Source organism: Periplaneta americana, chromosome 15 (assembly GCF_040183065.1).
Source record: "Periplaneta americana isolate PAMFEO1 chromosome 15, P.americana_PAMFEO1_priV1, whole genome shotgun sequence".
Lineage (NCBI taxonomy): Eukaryota > Metazoa > Arthropoda > Insecta > Blattodea > Blattidae > Periplaneta > Periplaneta americana.
The window spans coordinates 131,482,153-131,500,699 of NC_091131.1; the positions used below are offsets into that span (position 1 = coordinate 131,482,153).

Below are 18,547 nucleotides of genomic sequence, written 5' to 3' on the forward strand. Positions count from 1 at the left end.
TCTGTAAACCATAAGTCTGATTTTGATTGATGCAAGGTTTTTACACAAATTTCAGTTGCTCTGGTCTTATCAATTAGGACATGATTATCATAAAAATCATTTTCTAATGCAGAAATGTTGCTACTACATTCATTAATTATTATAGGCCTAGTTTCTTGTTTCATTAATAATGTTGTGATTAGCCCTTTACATGCATTATTCTCAACAATAGCTGTGATATCTGTTATTAAATGTCCCAGCAGTTCATTGACAACTTTAAGTGATTCTGATTTTTTCTCTTCGTTTAAAATTTTTGTCAGTATACATGGGGTTTTCAGTGCAGGAATTTCAATTGCTTCAACTTCAAGCCTCTGCTTTTTTTTTGGGAAAAAGTTCTTCTAATCTCTTCCCCTTGCTATATTTCTCTTTCCCCGCATTTGAGATATGGGGTCGAGACCATTCGCAGGGCTGATCAGTTCGCGAAGTGATGCGTTCGGAGTTAACTGCATAAACAACAGCGGAAATGTGTTTACACTTTCCCGACGATCCAGCAGGACATTCGCAGGAACTATTAATCGCTTCTCTAGCAGCATTAACCTACGATAACATGAGGTCGTCTTTTTAAGTCAGCATCGTTTAATGTATAAATTAACATCAATCACAAATAGTAATAATACATAAATAACTACGTTACCTCTATGGTGACATGATAAGGTTTCAGGCTAACTGATGTCTGTCTTATTACATTTGCAGTTATTACACTCTAGAAAATTCCAGCGAAATATTTTTCTTGTAAATTTAATACATGACCACTTTCTGCAAGTAAACGACCTTTCTTAGAAGAATTTGGCCGATTATTGTCATAGAAAATACTTTAAAATCCCACTGTTATTATTAAATCTGCCATGGCAGTACACTGTGAGATGACAGCTGATGCTCGCGCGGTAGTACGCAAGAACTTACAATTTTCGCCACTCAGAGCGCGGCGGTGCATTTCTCCCTGCAACGCACGGAGCCTATAGCATGCACACCATTCCATTAAGGGTAGAACAATGGACCCACACAAGCGGCTTACATGCAAGGGCAGTTCCCAGCCCGTACCCCTCTCCTCAAGGGGAACTAATAAATGCAACAGAAAATTATATAATTTGTATGAAATAAATTCACTGTTTTACTAATATTTTTAGTATAGATAAGACAAATTAGAATATCTATGCAGTTTATTAGGCCTAATAAAGGTATTTATTTGTTTGTTTAAGGTATATCTCAGACGTTTATTAACACCAACGTTTGGAGAGAATGTCCCTGGAGAAAGAAACAAGAGCAGTATCTACGACTATCCATTGTACGTAATGTCAATGAGAGAAATCTTGAATTTAGTAGGTAACCAACGACGCATAAATGAAATTTATACACGAGTGAACAACACAGTTCCAACATTCCCCTTCATGGACAACGATACTGAGTAAGTAGGCCTACAAAGTAGTCATAAAATTACATTTGTACTAATTAATTATTAACTTACTTATGGCTTTTAATGAACCCGGAGGTTCATTGCCGCCCTCACATAAGCTCGCCATCGGTCCCTATCCTGAGCAAGATTAATCCAGTTCCTACCATCATATCCCACCTCCCTCAAATCCATTTTAATATTACCCTCCCATCTACGTCTCGGCCTTCCCAAAGGTCTTATTCCCTCCGGCCTCCCAACTAAATCTCTATATGGATTTCTGGATTCGCCCATACGTGCTACATTCCCTGCCCATCTCAAACGTCTGGATTTAATGTTCCTAATTATGTCAGGTGAAGAATATAAAGCATGCAGTATTGCATTGTGTAACTTTCTCCATTCTCCTGTAACTTCATCCCTCTTAGCCCTAAATATTTTCCTAAAAACATTATTCTCAAACATTCTTAATCTCTGTTCCTCTCTCAAAGTGAGAGTCCAAGTTTCACAACCATACAGAAGAACCGGTAATATAACTGTTTTATAAATTCTAACTTTCAGATTTTTTTGACAGACTACATGACAAAAGCTTCTCAACCGAATAATAACACGCCTTTCTCATATTTATTCTGCGTTTAATTTCCTCCCGAGTGTCATTTATATTTGTTACTGTTGCTCCAAGATATTTGAATTTTTATATCTCTTCGAAGGATAAATCTCAATTTTTTATATTTATATTCCGTACAATATTCTGGTCACGAGACATTACCAGATACTTTGTCTCTTCGAGATTTACTTCCAAACCTATCGTTTTACTTACTTAAAGCAGAATTTCCGTGTTTTCCCTAATCGTTTCTGGATTTTCTCTTAACATATTTACGTCATCCGCATGGACAAGAAGCTGATGTATCCCGTTAAATTCCAAACCGTCTGCTTTATCCTGAACTTTCCTAATGGTATATTCTAGAGCGAAGTTAAAAAGCAAAGGTGAAAGTGCATCGCCTTGCTTTACCCCGCAGTGAATTGGAAAAGCATCAGATAGAAACTTGCCTATACGAACTCTGCTGTAAGTTTCACTGAGACACATTTTAATTAATCGAACTAGTTTCTTGGGAATACCAAATTGAATAAGAATATTATATAAAACTTCTCTCTTAAGCGAGTCATATGCCTTTTTTAAATTTATGAATTACTGATGTACTCTATACTTGTACTCCCATTTTTCTCCAATATCCGTCGAATACAAAAAATCTGATCAATAGTCGATCTATTACGCCTAAAACCACATTGATGATGATCTCCAATAATTTCATCAGCATATGGAGCTAATCTTCTCAATAGGATATTCCACAACTTGTCTCTCTTCTTAAAAATAGGTACAATTATGAACTCCTTCCATTGTTCTGGTACAATTCCTTTTTCCCAAATAGCAAGTACAAGATTATAAATTTCGCTAGATAATGCGCTTCCACTCTCTTCTATTAATTCTGCTGTAATTTGTTCCATACCTGGAGACTTGTACTTTTTCAGATTTTCTATCTCAATTTCGACTTCTGGCAGTGTGGGTTCGGGTTTAAATGGCTCAGCAGTTTGTATTTGAATTTGTATGTATGTATTTATTTACACTGCAAGTGGGCAAGCACCCGGTGGCAGTGGTATATACAATATTAATAATACACAGTTAAAATGATAAGCAATACACAATAAAATTTACAATACATAATAAAATTTACAACACATATACAATTTTATACACAATACAATAAGAATACACAATACAATTTAACACAATAATAATAAAACATAAAATAAAACACCTAATTTTACAACACAACCTACATGATTATGTATAGGTCCTACATAATTTTCAATAGTCTTTCACTTTACTCTCATCTCATTCCCTGTAGTGGCACTATGACGCATTTCACTGACACTTTAGCACACATTTCACTGACACTCTGTAACACATTTCACTGACACTATAGAACACATTTCATTGACGCTATAAATTATCACTGATCGGAACTGTTCACTGCACTGTAAAACCATAACTTCACTGACTCACCTCGCTTCACTGATACAACAGTTCAAATAAGTCAAATAATTGCATTCTTATGCATACTGTACTTATAAACAGAACTACATTTAAACTAAACATTTCTAGTCTAAGGCCCTCTTACACGCTATTTTTAAATAATTTACAATTCAAACCAAGGAAGTAAACTCGTCAGGCTAGATAAATACATGCCACCTTAAAAAAATTAAATGTTGAATGTCACCTTAATTTTAATTTTCACTTTATACACAACTCTTTAAATTATTCTTGAATCTCCTTAAGGAAGGACAGCCCTCAAAGACCGCTGCAGGTAGGTCATTCCAATCATTTATAGTTCTATTTAAAAATGAGAATTTACCTACATCCGTTTTCTGTTTCCTACATTTGATTTTAAAATCATGATCGTTCCTACCATAGTACGTTGGCTTTTCTAACCGAGCCGTTATGTCTACCCATGCTTTCTGACCTAGATGTGCTCTATACAATGATGTTATTCTAGTTTTCCTACGTCTGTTTTCCAAAGTTTCCCATTTAAGTTCTTTTATCGTATCGTTCCCATCTTCTCTTTTACCTTTAACAAATTTAGCTGCCCTATACTGGATTCTTTCTAAGGAATTTATCTGATATATTCTATAGGGATCCCAACATGTAGTTCCGTATTCCATTAACGGTCGCACTAATGTTAGATATGCTATTTCCCTCGATTTGGGGCTAGCCTTTCTCAAGATTCTCATAATAAAGTGAAGTGCCCTCCATGCTTTGCCTGTAACATTATCAACATGCTCTCCCCAAGAAAGTTTGGAGTTTAAATACACTCCTAGGTATTTACAACATTGTTCTTGCGGAATTACAACACCACTGAATTCGTAATTAAGAGTAGTTTCCTCTCGGGTTTTACAAAATGTTATAGATTTACTTTTAGAACCATTTATTTTCATCCTATGCTTTAACGCCCAGTTGTAAATTTTATTCAAGTCTGTTTGAATAGCATCTACATCTGAATTATTTCTAATCTTTCTATAGATAATGCAGTCGTCTGCAAATAGCCTCACATTTGATGTAATATCCTGGCATAGGTCATTTACGTATATTATAAAGAGTAATGGACCCAGAACGCTGCCCTGTGGCACCCCTGAACTTATATTTCCAATTTCCGATATTTCATGACCTACTCTAACTCTCTGGGTTCTACCTTTTAAGAATTCTTGGATCCATAGCACCACTCTTTTATCTATTCCTAGCCTACTTAACTTATCTATTAATATGTCATGTGGCACCAAATCAAATGCTTTCGAAAAGTCAATCACAACTGCATCGATTCTTCCGCCTCTATCTACCTCTTCAGCTAGATCCTGAACCAGCGACGTAATTTGACTATCACATGAGAAGCCTTCCCTAAAACCATGCTGGCGGTTGTAAAACCAGTCTTTCGCATTTAGAACATGACGAATATAATCCGATATCAAATGCTCCATGACTTTACATACGACAGATGTAAGGCTAATCGGTCTGTAGTTTCCGACATCTAATTTATTTCCACCTTTATGTATGGGTACCACTATAGCTGATTTCCAGTCACATGGAATAGCTGCATTGTTTATGGAAACATGAAATATACGCATTAAGTATGGAATTATGGCCTCGGAACCTAATTTAAGAATCTCTGTAGCAATACTATCTGGTCCTCGAGATTTCCGATTTTTTAATTTCGTTATTCTCTCTCTAACCCCTTTGGAAGTTATTTTGAAAGTCGAACTTGGTTCACATTCACGGTCTGTGACACAACCACTCCTATCAGCGGGATTATTATTATTATTATTATTATTATTATTATTATTATTATTATTATTATTATTATTATTATTATTATTATTGAAAACCGAACCTGAACCTTTCTATTTGGCCTATGTTTAATTGTTGTCCAAAATATTTTTTCCATCTATTGAGGATTGAATGAGAGTCTGCAAGCAAGTCACCATTCTCATCCTTGATCACGTTTACCCTTGCCTGATATTCGTTTTTAAATTCCTTTATACCCTTATATAAATCTCAAATGTTTTTATTCTTACTAATTGTTTCTACCTCATCCAGTTTTTCCTTCAAGTAATCTCTTTTTTTTATTCCTAAGTGTATGACTTGCTTCCCGTCTTTCAATTACATAATTATCTCTATTCTCCTCAATTGGATCCTGTAAGAATTTCAATTTTGCCTCTTTCCTTCTATCTACTACAATGGAACAATCTTCATCAAACCATGGTTTCTTTTCCTTAGTTTCATAATAACCTATGCTCTGATCAGCTGCAATTTTGATATTATCTCAGATATTTTCCAACACGTTATTATCATCTAACGCTTTCTCAACTTCGTCGGAACATCCCAAAGTGGCAAACCTATTTAAAATTTCCACCCGATAACGTTGGTTAGTTTCCTCGTCCTTTGATTTCAGAATATTGAATCTACTAATATCAACTCGTTGCTCTACTCGCTTACACCGCTGGAGTATCATATCATATCATATGTATTTGATTGTGTGTCATTCCGTTTGGAAAAGTCCAAGTATATATCCTTATGGAGGAATGTTGTACTTTTGACAATTAAATTTTTTGATGTGGCAAAGTTGACTAACCTAACTCCAGTGTCATTACTAGATACGTGTAGGTTCTCTTTTCCAATAGTTGGTTTAAAAATATCCTCCAGTCCTACTTTAGCGATGAAACCCCTCAATAAAATTATTATGTGATATCTAGATAACTGATCAAAAGTGTGTTCCAGTTCCTCATAGAAGCTATCCTTTATATGGTCGTCTCTCTCTTCTGTAGGGGCGTGAGCATTTATAACTACGATATCGCACCATCTACCCTTAAGTACTAAATAAGATAACCTGTAACTGATAAATTATTAACTTATAACTAATAATAATAATAATAATAATAATAATAATAATAATAATAATAATAATAATTCAACCTATAATATGCAATATAGGGGTAATAGTAAGCTACATACTGTCGAAAATTATATTTCACCATGAATTTATATTATGACGACCACTGCAACCTTTCTGCAGATTTTATATTTGTAAAGCACAGACCCTAACATAAATATAGAGTGTTAGTTGGGAGGCCGGAAGGAAAAGGACCTTTGGGGAGGTCGAGACATAGATGGGAGGATAATATTAAAATGGATTTGAGGGAGGTGGGTTATGATGGTAGGGAACTGGATTAATCTTGCTCAGGACTGGGATCGATGGCGGGCTTATGTGAGGGCGGCAATTAACCTTCGGGTTCTCTAAAAGCTATTTGTAAGTAACTTGTAAGGAAACAGTTGTTCAAAAATCATGCAACCCTCTGGGGAAACATTTGTTTCATAGTAAGTGCTGGAAGTGGCTACCATTCTATGCTTCATCCAAGTGGACACATTGAATCATGTTCTGGAAAACATGTAGGCCTAGCAATTTTTTTCCCCGAAATGGCATTGATACAGTCCTGAATATTCGCTTGTAATTCTGGAATACTGAGCGAATGATTAACGCAGGCGACGTTCTTCAGATGCCCCACAAGAAAAAATCTTAGACCTACGAATTAAAAGAAATTTCTTAACAAACAATTAAAATGCAACAATTATTTTGGATTCTCCATATAGTTTTCGTGGCTTTTTGAATATCCTGTGTCAAAAGATTCTTATTTAAATAAAAGGACATTAAGGTTCCAATTCTACCAGACCATAACAATGTAGGCTAATGATGTAGAGGACAACATAAAGTTAAAAAATAGATAAAAAATGACAAAAGGAAACTTCGATTTACTGCATTATTGTCTTAAGTACGAGATGCATCCAGAAAGTAAGTTTCCCTGGGGCTGTTAAAGAGAATTTCATGGAAAGATTTATTGGGACTGATACACCAATTGTTGAGCTATTTTTCAACGTATTTCCCACCGTAATTGAGACATCTATCATATCGTTGGATTAATTTTCTATCCTATGTCGGAGAAGTCTGCCGTCTGGGATCGGAATCAGTGTGTGACAGCCGTCTGCACCTCTGTCACTGTGAAAATTCTGACCGGACAGGAATTTCTTGAGGCGTAAGTAAAGATGGTAATCACTCGGCCACATACTGCTCGGCGCACAACAGATCTCCTGGGAGATGTTTCAACATCCACCCTACAGTTCGGATCTTGCTCCCAGTCATTACGTCTTTATTCTCCGGCGCTTCTTGGAGTCCTCTCCTTTAATATGTAGACATACGGGCTAAGAACGGTGGGAAAAACAACAAGGAATTGTTGTGCTTTCCATTAACATTACCGAAGCACTGTTGAATATATCCTGTTCAAAATCGTACATGACATTTTGCCTTTTGTGGATATAATAGTAATAATAATAATAATAATAATAATAATAATAATAATAATAATAATAATAATAATAATAATTATTATTATTATTATTATAGTAAGATATAAAAATAATAACAGTAACAATATACTCGTATTATTATTACTCTTAGGGGAAACTCGGGCAAAGCCGATAAGCTAAGAATAAACAATCCCACAGGCTACATTTTGGTGTTCCCGACATAAAGACCTCATGACTTCGGTTGTGACACATGTTGTCCACATATCTACAAAACAGCAATTCGTTTCTCGTACCTGCGGGGAGTGATATGATTTGAGAAAGAAAATATAATCTACTGTATTTATTCGCTTTGCCCGGGTACACGGGCAAAGGGAATAACTAACCCGGGCAAAGTGAATATCCTGAGGCTTATTGTAGGGATTCGTAACAAGCCGGTTTTTTACGGTGATGGGTTGTTAGCAGAATAAATATGGGAAATGCGTGTTATTATTCGGTTGAGAAGCTCTTGTCATCCAGTCTGCTGTCCAAAAATCTGAAAGTTAGAATTTATAAAACAGTTATATTACCGGTTCTTCTGCATGGTTGTGAAACTTGGACTCTCACTCTGAGAGAGGAACATAGGTTAAGGGTGTTTGAGAATAAGGTGCTTAGGAAAATATTTGGGGCTAAGCGGGATGAAGTTGCAGGAGAATGGAGAAAGTTCACAACGCAGAACTGCACGCATTGTATTCTTCACCTGACATAATTAGGAACATTAAATCCAGACGTTTGAGATGGGCAGGGCATGTAGCACGTATGGGCGAATCCAGAAATGCATATAGTGTTAGTTGGGAGACCGGAGGGAAAAAGACCTTTAGGGAGGGCGAGACGTAGATGGGAGGACACTATTAAAATGGATTTGAGGGAGGTGGGATATGATGATAGAGACTGGATTAATCTTGCACAGGATAGGACCGATGGCGGGCTTATGTGAGGGCGGCAATGAACCTTCGGGTTCCTTAAAAGCCATTTGTAAGTAAGGAAGTAAGTAAAGTGAATATCCCTATAACATTTTCACCTTTCTATTGAATTTCTATTCACTGATAATGAAATTAAATCAACACATAAACACGATGTTAATGAGGCATATGAGACTATAAGAAATGTTATTACAGCCCTTTACAGCACGTTAGATTAGTACAACAAACACATTTGAACAAGTCGACGTTTCACTGGCACTGAAGACTTGGATTTCTTCTGCCTTTCCTCCTGCCCATAAGTTACTTCTCTTTCAACGTTTTTAATCGGTATAGATGTAAGAGCTTCAGAGCGCTGACATTTTCTTCATTTAACTTGTATCTTTCGAGCATCCACTTTTGGTACTGGTCTAAATCAAAAGAACTGACTTGGGTTCTCCTGCTGACGATTTTGAGGGTTTTGGTGCAACCGGAACTGAAAATCTGAGTGTAATTGATGTATTGAATATTTCGTCAATCTCTGAAGATGCCGAAATCACAGATGTGGTTGATTCTGAGTGAGCGTTAACTGTTTCTTCAGCCGCTGAAGAAGCTGGCACCGCAGAATTTGTTAAATCTGAGCCAGCTGTCGTTTCGCTGATTTCTGTCTCAAGTGGGCGATCTGTAAGTTGATCTGGAGCAAAATCTTCATCAACAAACACATTATGGTTGTATGGCCAGATAGCAGAACCACTGATTGAAAGATTTCATTTCTTCAAGTGCTTTCTTCATGGCTTCTTCAGACAATTTGGGTTGCTTCCATCTTCCTCTTGAAAAATTAAACAATCTGAAAACACATTACGACCTTTTTAAATAAAAATTAAGATCAGTGTTGCTGATTTATAATTTAATTAGTGTGACTTAATGCCTCCACTATGTAAAATGATATAACACGCTTTATTACAATAGACAAATACATACAAAAATACAGCTAACACTTATGTAGTCAAAAAAGGTGGCAGGGCAAAGCGGATAAGTTTTCCACTTTGCCCGCAGACGCCACTTCGCTTTTCATTTAAGGTTATACAAACATAAACGTCAATAATCTTCTTCGTAAGTACGGCATTTTAGAAGTAATCGTATCGCCTATATATTACTATCACATAACAAAGAGTTTCTGCAGTACTGTATGTTGTACCTTGAAATATTTTAAGAAAACCGTCAATTTTCTTCAAACACACGCTGAATTCTTCTCGTACTAGCTAAAATGACAAGTCATTTCCAGCAGCAAAATCTGGTAGGGATTCTTCCCCAACATAGCAGAAAGCGCTACCTGTTGGCGTTTCTAAGAAATAGGCATTATTCTCTTTGCCCGGGTTATTCGTTTTGCCCGGGTCTCCCCTATTATATTATATTGTTGTTATTATATTATTATTATTATTATTATTATTATTATTATTATTATTATTATTATTATTATTATTGCAAGGATATATTATATGTGTACAGTAAGAGCAAGCATTTTCTTGGAGATATTAAACTCTTAACACACACATTTTTGTTTCAGGCTGTTATTGCATTGTCCAGAATTCATGAAGAACATTTCAGATGATTGGATAATCGATCTTAACAATTTACAAGGAGTCATAGGCGTCAGTGGCACACTTATGAAATATCTGTCAAAGTGTCCAGGCTTTGCTGATCTCATAGAAAAGTAAGGCTACTTCTCACGATTAATATCGATTTGTTGAATTTTATCACTTGAATATTTTACTCGCCTACTTTTTTTACTTGTAGAGCATTTAAGCTTAGCACGTGTAAATATTTTAAATTATATGCAGTAACATTTTGTTTATTTTGCTGCTGGTGTCTGAAGGAGAAAAAGAAGTATGAAACTAGTGGTCTTCCATGCGCAATGTTAATCTCTCTAAATTCTCTACAATGGTTAACACATAATAAATACGTAGGCCTAATACATAATTAATACATAATATCGATATATTTATACGAAATTGATTAGTCAGCGTAAATGTCTTCGTGAATATCAATCAATAATCCTTAGATCCTGTATCGAACTTAATGGTAATGCGAGAGGATGTGACGATACCTAGTTCTGTTAAATGTTAAGATGTGCGAGAAATAGCTAGAAAATATTGCCCCCGGGACAGAATTCTTTCACAATCCGCCAATATGATATGATACTCCGGCGGTGATTGATCGTGCAAGCCTCGAATACATTAGCCAACACGATAATCATTCAATGGCGGAGAATATCGTTTGACAAAATTAAATGCTTGGTTTGGATTTTCGAGTGTATATCATTTGCGCCATGGTTAGGGTTTTAATCCTCAAATGTGCATTAGTAAACATTTCAGCAGCGCCACGCTACTAAAGCAGTTAGGCTACTTAAAGTAGAATATCTAAGTGAGCCACGCTAAAATCAATATCAGGAAACTTCAGACTCTATAAAATAAGGTGGCTTGCATTATTTATATACTGGTGACTACTCTGTTAGTAATGTAATGGACCTTACATCAGCCATGCAAGTAGTCCACAAATTGACTAGAGCGACCTACATCAGTACACGATTAAGTGAAAATGCACTTATACCTGCCAGTGTTCTTCCACCACACATGAAGTAGAACCCCAGCCTGACGAGACCGTACGATCTACTTCTAAAGGGTGCTTCATACTGAGGACTTTTCAATACACATTTAATAATGTAGACGTGTGTGGTGTCAGCGAAAGAAATGAAGGCAACGTGAGCCAACAGCTGGGAAAGGTTAATGTGCAAAAGAAAGACGATAGGGATAAGAAAGAGGGGTTAGGGGTAAGAAGTGAAAGTATAGAGAAGGTAAATAGAGCAGATAGAGGAAATAAGGCGGAGAGCAGCAAGGACAAACCAGCATACAATCTAAGGAAATGGTGTGTCAGTGGAATGAAGGATTAATTAAGGATGCAGTGAATATGGGTGAATAGTGTTTAAGTATGAGAAGGGTCATGATGAGTTATTTAATTAGTAGGAATGAGTAGGACGTATTGTAAATATAGGAAGAGTAGAGGAGCTAAAAGTAGGACTAGACTAGATAGGTATCAGTAGGACAAAGAAGTAATATAGATAGATATAAAGCAAATAATAGAGGGTAGGCTTAGTTAAGACTATAGTACAGTAAAATGATTGTAGTGATATGTTAAATAAGTTGGGTCTGTGAAAAAGTAACTGTTACGTTGTTATTAGGAATAGGAAATAGTAGAAGGTAGGAGTAGAGAGAAAGAAGGAATATTTAATAAACGCAGAAATTTAGGAAGTGTGGTGAACGAACATGAAATACATAGTGGGTGAACATTAAATGATGAAGAGATGTCGGTCATTAACATCGAGTATTGTGCAAGTTGTAAATAGTATATGGAAGGGACTGCTGGCCCGAATACTATAATGTGAAGGGCCAGCAGGACCAAACGTTTGAGTGAGAATAAACCATACCATACCATAACATACCAATACATATTTAATTTTTCAACATAATTAAGTTCATCCATAATTTTTGTATTTAAGTGTCTACTATCTTTTGGTTTTACGGAAGTAAGAAAAGCCTTAAGAAGAGCCATGGTTATACTGTTACACATAGGTGAAAGATTATGAGACTATTATCTCGGTGCCAGGTTCTACAATCAATGTAAAAACAAAACAATTGCGCCACGGCACCTAAATTTGTTTTAAGTGGGCATGAGTCTTTTACATTTTTCGGCTACTTTTTTTTTTACTTTCATTCCTACGAATTTAAGACATTGATGACTGCTTCACAGATTGCTTGATGGTTAGTAAACCTGGAGGAGACAAAAAATTCCCTTTGCTATGACGTATTCGACAACTGTATTTCTCCAGACGTCAAGTTCCTCCCATCTTAGAATGTGGACAAATGTGCACTGTATAGAGATAAAAGAAAACACAAATGCTGTAGGACCGTTTCGGTCAAAGTTCAAGTTTTACTTTTATTATAACCATCCTAACATTTTCTTTTCATTGACACCCTATTGATTCCAAACCTTGATGTATTTAGAAAACCGAAGTAGTCACCGGCTAGAAAAATTCGTGAAGTCTTTGATAAATACAAACGAATTACGATTCTGAAAGAACAGTACACTGAAAACAGAATAGCACGAGCAGAATTTATTAAAATGTTTTCGTATGAAAACACATTCTCTGAACTTACCAAATATATCAATATGGGCAGGAAAATATTCGCTGAAGCATTTTAAAAGATACTGACAAAATGCGTTGACCAATCATCTCAATCAGACCTACGTAATTTCGTATTAGTTATGTCTGGTAAAGTGGGAACGGAAAAGAATGAAACCTTGGCGCATCTAACGCTATCTCGGGCTGAAAATCATGGCGTATCTAACACTATTTCGGGCTAGAAATCATGGCGCATCTAACACTATCTCGGGCAGGAAATCATGGCGCATCTAACACTATCTCAGATCGGGAATCGTGGAGCATCTAGCATTATGTTAGAAGTCAGTTGAGGTGGCCGTTGCGCATCTCGCTGTCTCCTGGCGAAAAGCCGAACCTGGGACGGATCCTTGCACTTAGGCTTACATTGGTCCGTTGTGTGCATTAAACACAATTTACTCTACATATGGATGGGAAATCAATTGTTTGTAAATACTGTATTATCATCCCTGTATGGTTCACAGGAAAATTTCATAAGAAAAATGTTAAGGAATTTTAAAATGTCGTACATAAAACACACGAATAGTTCATATATTTTCTTAATAATTTCATTAGTATTAACTACATAAATTATCAAATGTAACTTTATTTTTTTTTTTGTTTAAGGGAACGCTTCATGAGAAAATCATGAAATGTCACATAGGCTATTTGTTAAAATGATTGTATACATAAAAGTATTTGTTGAGAAACAGCCAAAGTTGGCACATTTATTAAACACACTTTGGGAATTTCAGTGATGCTTTCAAAATACACAACAATTTTTAATATTTGTTTAAACAGTTCACATGTAAATGTTTATAACAATTTTAACACTTTTTCCCTTGTACTGTACCGTTTCTCAAAAACTATTAATGGATGTGGTTAATTTTCATTATACGAAAACCTAAGACTAAAAAAAAAAACTAAATGATTCAGAATTTTTATTTATCAGTCATCAATCAATAGCGAGCGAAGACAGTCATGATTAACTGAGCTCCGTAGAGCCTAGAGTCTAGACGCTAACACTGCAATGTAAGGTTATAGCTCCGAGTAAGAGTACATTGACCTGAAGTGGAACGTAATATAGTGGAAAAGAGCGTGTATTACTAATCAAGGCCCACAGTGTACACTAAGTTAATTTCGAATACGACGCAAGTGAATTGTGAAAGCAAGATGGGGATTGTGTTATGTATGTATGGAGCAAGAATAGGAAGATTCAGGATAAAAATGCGTGAAATGTTTGGAAGTCAGAGCCCCTTGGGCTATGATCAACTACTTTGAGCAATAGGAATAGTATTGACAATATTATTGATAATTGGAGGAGTTGAGTTAAACCCGGGGCCGACAAATGGAAAAGATACTTCACTTTTATTGTCAGTCCGTGAAGAGATGAAGGAGGAATTCAAGGCAATGATGGAGGAAAACAAACAGAACTTCAATGAACTAAACAGTACAATATCCAGACTGAAGGAAGAAATTGTGAACAATACTGAGAGCATAAAGAAACTTCAATAAGAGAACGACCAACTGCAGAACAAGATAAAACACTTCGAATTCCAGCTGAGGAAGAAAAACTTAATTATTTTTGGAATGGAGGAAGATTGGCGTCAAAATATAATAGAAACGTATAATTTTAGTAACTCACTTTTTTAATGAGATTTTTGGTCTAAACCTGATCAATGGTCAGATTGAAGAAGCCTACAGAATTAGAAGTGCGAAAAATCGTCCCATACTGGTGATATTTACAAGTATGAATAGAAAAATATTTATCTTGAATCACATGAATATTCTGAAAGGTACGAACTTAAAATTTGAGGAGGACTACTACTCCTTGGAAACTAGGAGTAAAAGAAAGCTGTTATTACCATTTATGAAAGAGGCGAGATCAAGAGATCAGTTTGCGATCTTAGTGAAGGATAAAATAAAGATAAATGGAAACCTATATGACTTAGAGTATTGTCAGAGGAACTTCAATTCACAGAAATCCCAGGTATCCAAGGTTAGAAATTATCCAACAAGAAAGAAAAATAATTCTGTACATATTTCATCCCCTCTTATTTTGAATACCGAACAACTGGAAGATATTAGAGATGAGTTGGTTCGTGAAGGCGAGTAACAATTGAGTCAGGAGAATGAAGTATGGATGAGATTAAAGGCCACATCGAAGACCAGATTGCTGATGAACAAATGTGACGACCGAGCAGGACCCAGTCAGGAATCTGCTGAGCCAAGTGAAGTAGTCGACGCAACAACATATATGGTCTAGTCAATATAAGTCAGTAAGAAGCAGAAGCCAAGAATCAGAAACAAGAGAACTTTACGGGAGATCAAGGGAAGGTGCGGATAACTTTCAGAGAAGGCATCAGAATGTGACAAGGGTGAGGGGTGAAGATATTATGCTCTCGTCACCACAGGGTAGTATTTTATCGCTGACGGGTAGAATTAAGGGTAAAAAAAGTTACAATTTAAGAAGTTGGTGCATGAGCGGTATGAAATAAAATGTCAGAAAGGAATTGTAATATAGTAGTTTGGTGATGTAATGTTGGTAAATCGTGTTTAGTGTGATAAAAGTGTGTTTAGAAGAACTTGGATATAGAGGTCAATTAGGAAGTTATATAGAAATGAAATGACTGCTGGGAAAATTTAAAACTTTGTCTAGTAAATTGATATAGATATCGGTAGAAGTTTATGGTAAAGAAGTAAATGATGTAGTGAAGTTCTGAAAGATGATTTAGTGAAGATAGTTACGATTTTTAGATAGTTTATTATGAGTGTTGCTTGAGGTTAAGGAATGGATGATCAATCTAAAGTGAACTTGATTCTCATGTTAAGATTGAGCAGAATCAGTATAATGATGTATATTAGGAAGAAGAGGATCTCAATGAGTACAACCGTGTAAAGTGTTAAGTGTTAAATAGGAAGTGTTAGTATAGGGATTTTAAATTGGATAGGCAGTTATTTATGTATGATATTTAGAAAGAGTAATAATAATCAATAGAATATCCGTAAAGTATGACGAGTAAGAAGGGATGTAGAAAAACTGTAATTATATATCAATTTATGTTAGTAAGAATATAATGCTGGAAGGAACGTAAGTAAAGTGTGGAACTAACAGATAGTAGATATTTAAAATCAATAAGGAGAAATGGACTCTTCGGGGTTAAGTTAATAGCGGAAGTAAAAGAGTTATTTAGTTAAACTTTCTGTCGAGATTGCATACTAATTGTAGGTAATGTAATAGAATGTTATGGCGAAACCCGTATACAGAAATGGGGTGGTACATCATAACTGATGTAAATGTTGATGACAATACGAATTTAAAAAAATATATATTTTATAGCAACAAAATTAAAAATGTTTAATCACTTTTATAAAATTTGTAACATATTTGAAAGGTTATAATTTTTTTTATAAAAAGTGAGTCAATTTTCAAAATTCTAAATGATTAAGATCGTTTGATATAGACTAAAAGCATAGGCTACAGAAAAAAAATCAGTTCAATTGGTTCATTACTTTCAGAGATAGGGGACAATGTGTGAACAAAATGATAAATTACGGGAAAATGCAAAAAACCAAAACACAGCTTTAATGTTCCCCAGCACCATAATCTTCACCTCCCTCCTTTTCTGTGTCTTGTTGGGCAATTCTTGCTCCTCTCTTCCTTGTCCTTTGTTGTTTTACATTGATTTTAGTCCTAATTGCAGCTTGTCACATGCGAATGTTGTCCAACTTTTTCAACACATCGTCACACCACACTCCAGAAACAATGCCCATCTTCTGAAGAATGTTCTTCCTTGTGATGTTTCCATCATTGAAGCAAGCTATGTATGGCATCATGAACAGCAATATCAAAAGTCTTCTTACCCAAAAATTATGTTTTTGGACACCTATCCCATATCATTGAGTTCAATGCCTCATTAACATTTTATGTTTTCCCATGTAAACATTTCTTTAAAAGGTCCACATATCCAAATCTCTATTATGGGCTTTATAGCTTCAATAACAGGTGTGGGAAGACTGTTCTTGTAGGTGTATTTGCTCCCGTCTAGCTGAGTACTGTTATACTTGCACTGAGAATAGGCGTGCCCACTATTGCAGTTTAAATACCTACCTGACGTTTTGAACTTTAAATGGCAAAGCAAAGGAAAGAAGACATATTTTCTACAAAATAAAACCATAGCAAGATTACTTGGACTCTTAAGACTAATAATAGTACAAAAACGAAAATTAAGAAAAGGAGACTTTATCGTGTTCTCCCCGGAAATACTATACTATCTTCCCTGTATGTTTGACAGAAAAATTTCATAAGGAAAATGTTAAGGCACTAAAAATACCGGACATAAAACACACGAACAATTAATTTATTTTCTTAATAAGTTCATTAGTATTAACTACATAAATTATAAAATGTAACTTCATTTTTCTTCATTTAACATTTTATATTTGTTTCTTCTATAGTCAAATGTTACCTATTTCTGTTGTATTTAACGTCGAGTTTCATGGGACTGTGGCAGAAATAACAAAAAATAATTAAAATAACATTGGTCATACAACAGAGAAGTTAGAATTTAGCCTACATTTTAGATTAAGTACTACACCGAATGACATCAATCTGACGTCAGATAGATCGTCTACATCCGAAGAACTAAGTTCCGATGGCCTTTACTCGGCTCTATGAGGGCTGGACTCGGAATTGAATCGTGCACTTAGGTATAATTTGGCCCATTGTGCGCCATATATATGCGACATTATCAAAGTTTGACAGGTGGCCTGGTTGGCATTCTTGAATCCGAGCTGATAGGTAGACAATCTTGCCTCAAACCCTAATAGAGCCAGATCATACGTTTAGTGATTATCTGATTCCCAGTAAATTCAACATTAAAAAGCGACATGGATATTAAAACGTTTTATAAGTTACTTTACTTTAGTATTTTGCTCAAGCGTAACGTATGTTTTTTTAGACAATGAGGCGCTCTTTTCTATTCTTCACTACCTGGCCTCTAGTTGTAAAGGGTTTTAGAACTTAGGAAGATTGCAATGAAAATTAGGATGATTGTACGAATATTATAATTAATATCTCTTAGGAAAGAGTTATTTTTGTCATCGTCTCATTTGTCAGTTTATTGTATGAAATACAGAAGTCACGATTAAAATCGTTAACTTCATCCTGGGCTGAAGTGCATATGCCTAAACAATGAAATGAACCAATTCTTTTTACTACAATATTATAGCCTTACTTCAAGTGCGTCACTTACAGATATACTAACTCGTTGGAACTGAATGTATTACCCTCGAGACTTCAACCCAGCCTATTTTTACTACTGTAGATAATACAATGCGTTCGCGTCACACTTGATCCGGAAAACGGGAAAGATCCCAACGACTGATTGCTTCATGCTTCAAGGCTGCGTGGGTCTGTATGTTACCGGTCGTTGCCACAGCTTAGTACAGTCTCAGATGTTAGTGATAGAAGACGTGTGTGCTTGTGGACTTTTTTAAAATACGTTTGAAGTGTGTGTGCCGGAAGTATGTTTTTGTATGTTTGTAAATTTCATATTGTT

General features: G+C 35.5%; 1 protein-coding gene across 2 annotated transcripts in view; it reads left to right on the forward strand.

The window, feature by feature from the left end:
- The window catches only part of LOC138715336 (aminopeptidase N-like), a 129,271-nt gene that overhangs the window by 100,035 nt on the left and 10,689 nt on the right, over positions 1-18,547 (forward strand). For both annotated transcript variants that reach the window (XM_069848149.1, XM_069848150.1), the window contains 2 exons: positions 1,239-1,444; positions 10,338-10,484. In XM_069848149.1, the coding sequence (XP_069704250.1) occupies positions 1,239-1,444; positions 10,338-10,484 (353 nt within the window). The remainder of the gene's footprint in view (positions 1-1,238; positions 1,445-10,337; positions 10,485-18,547) is intronic.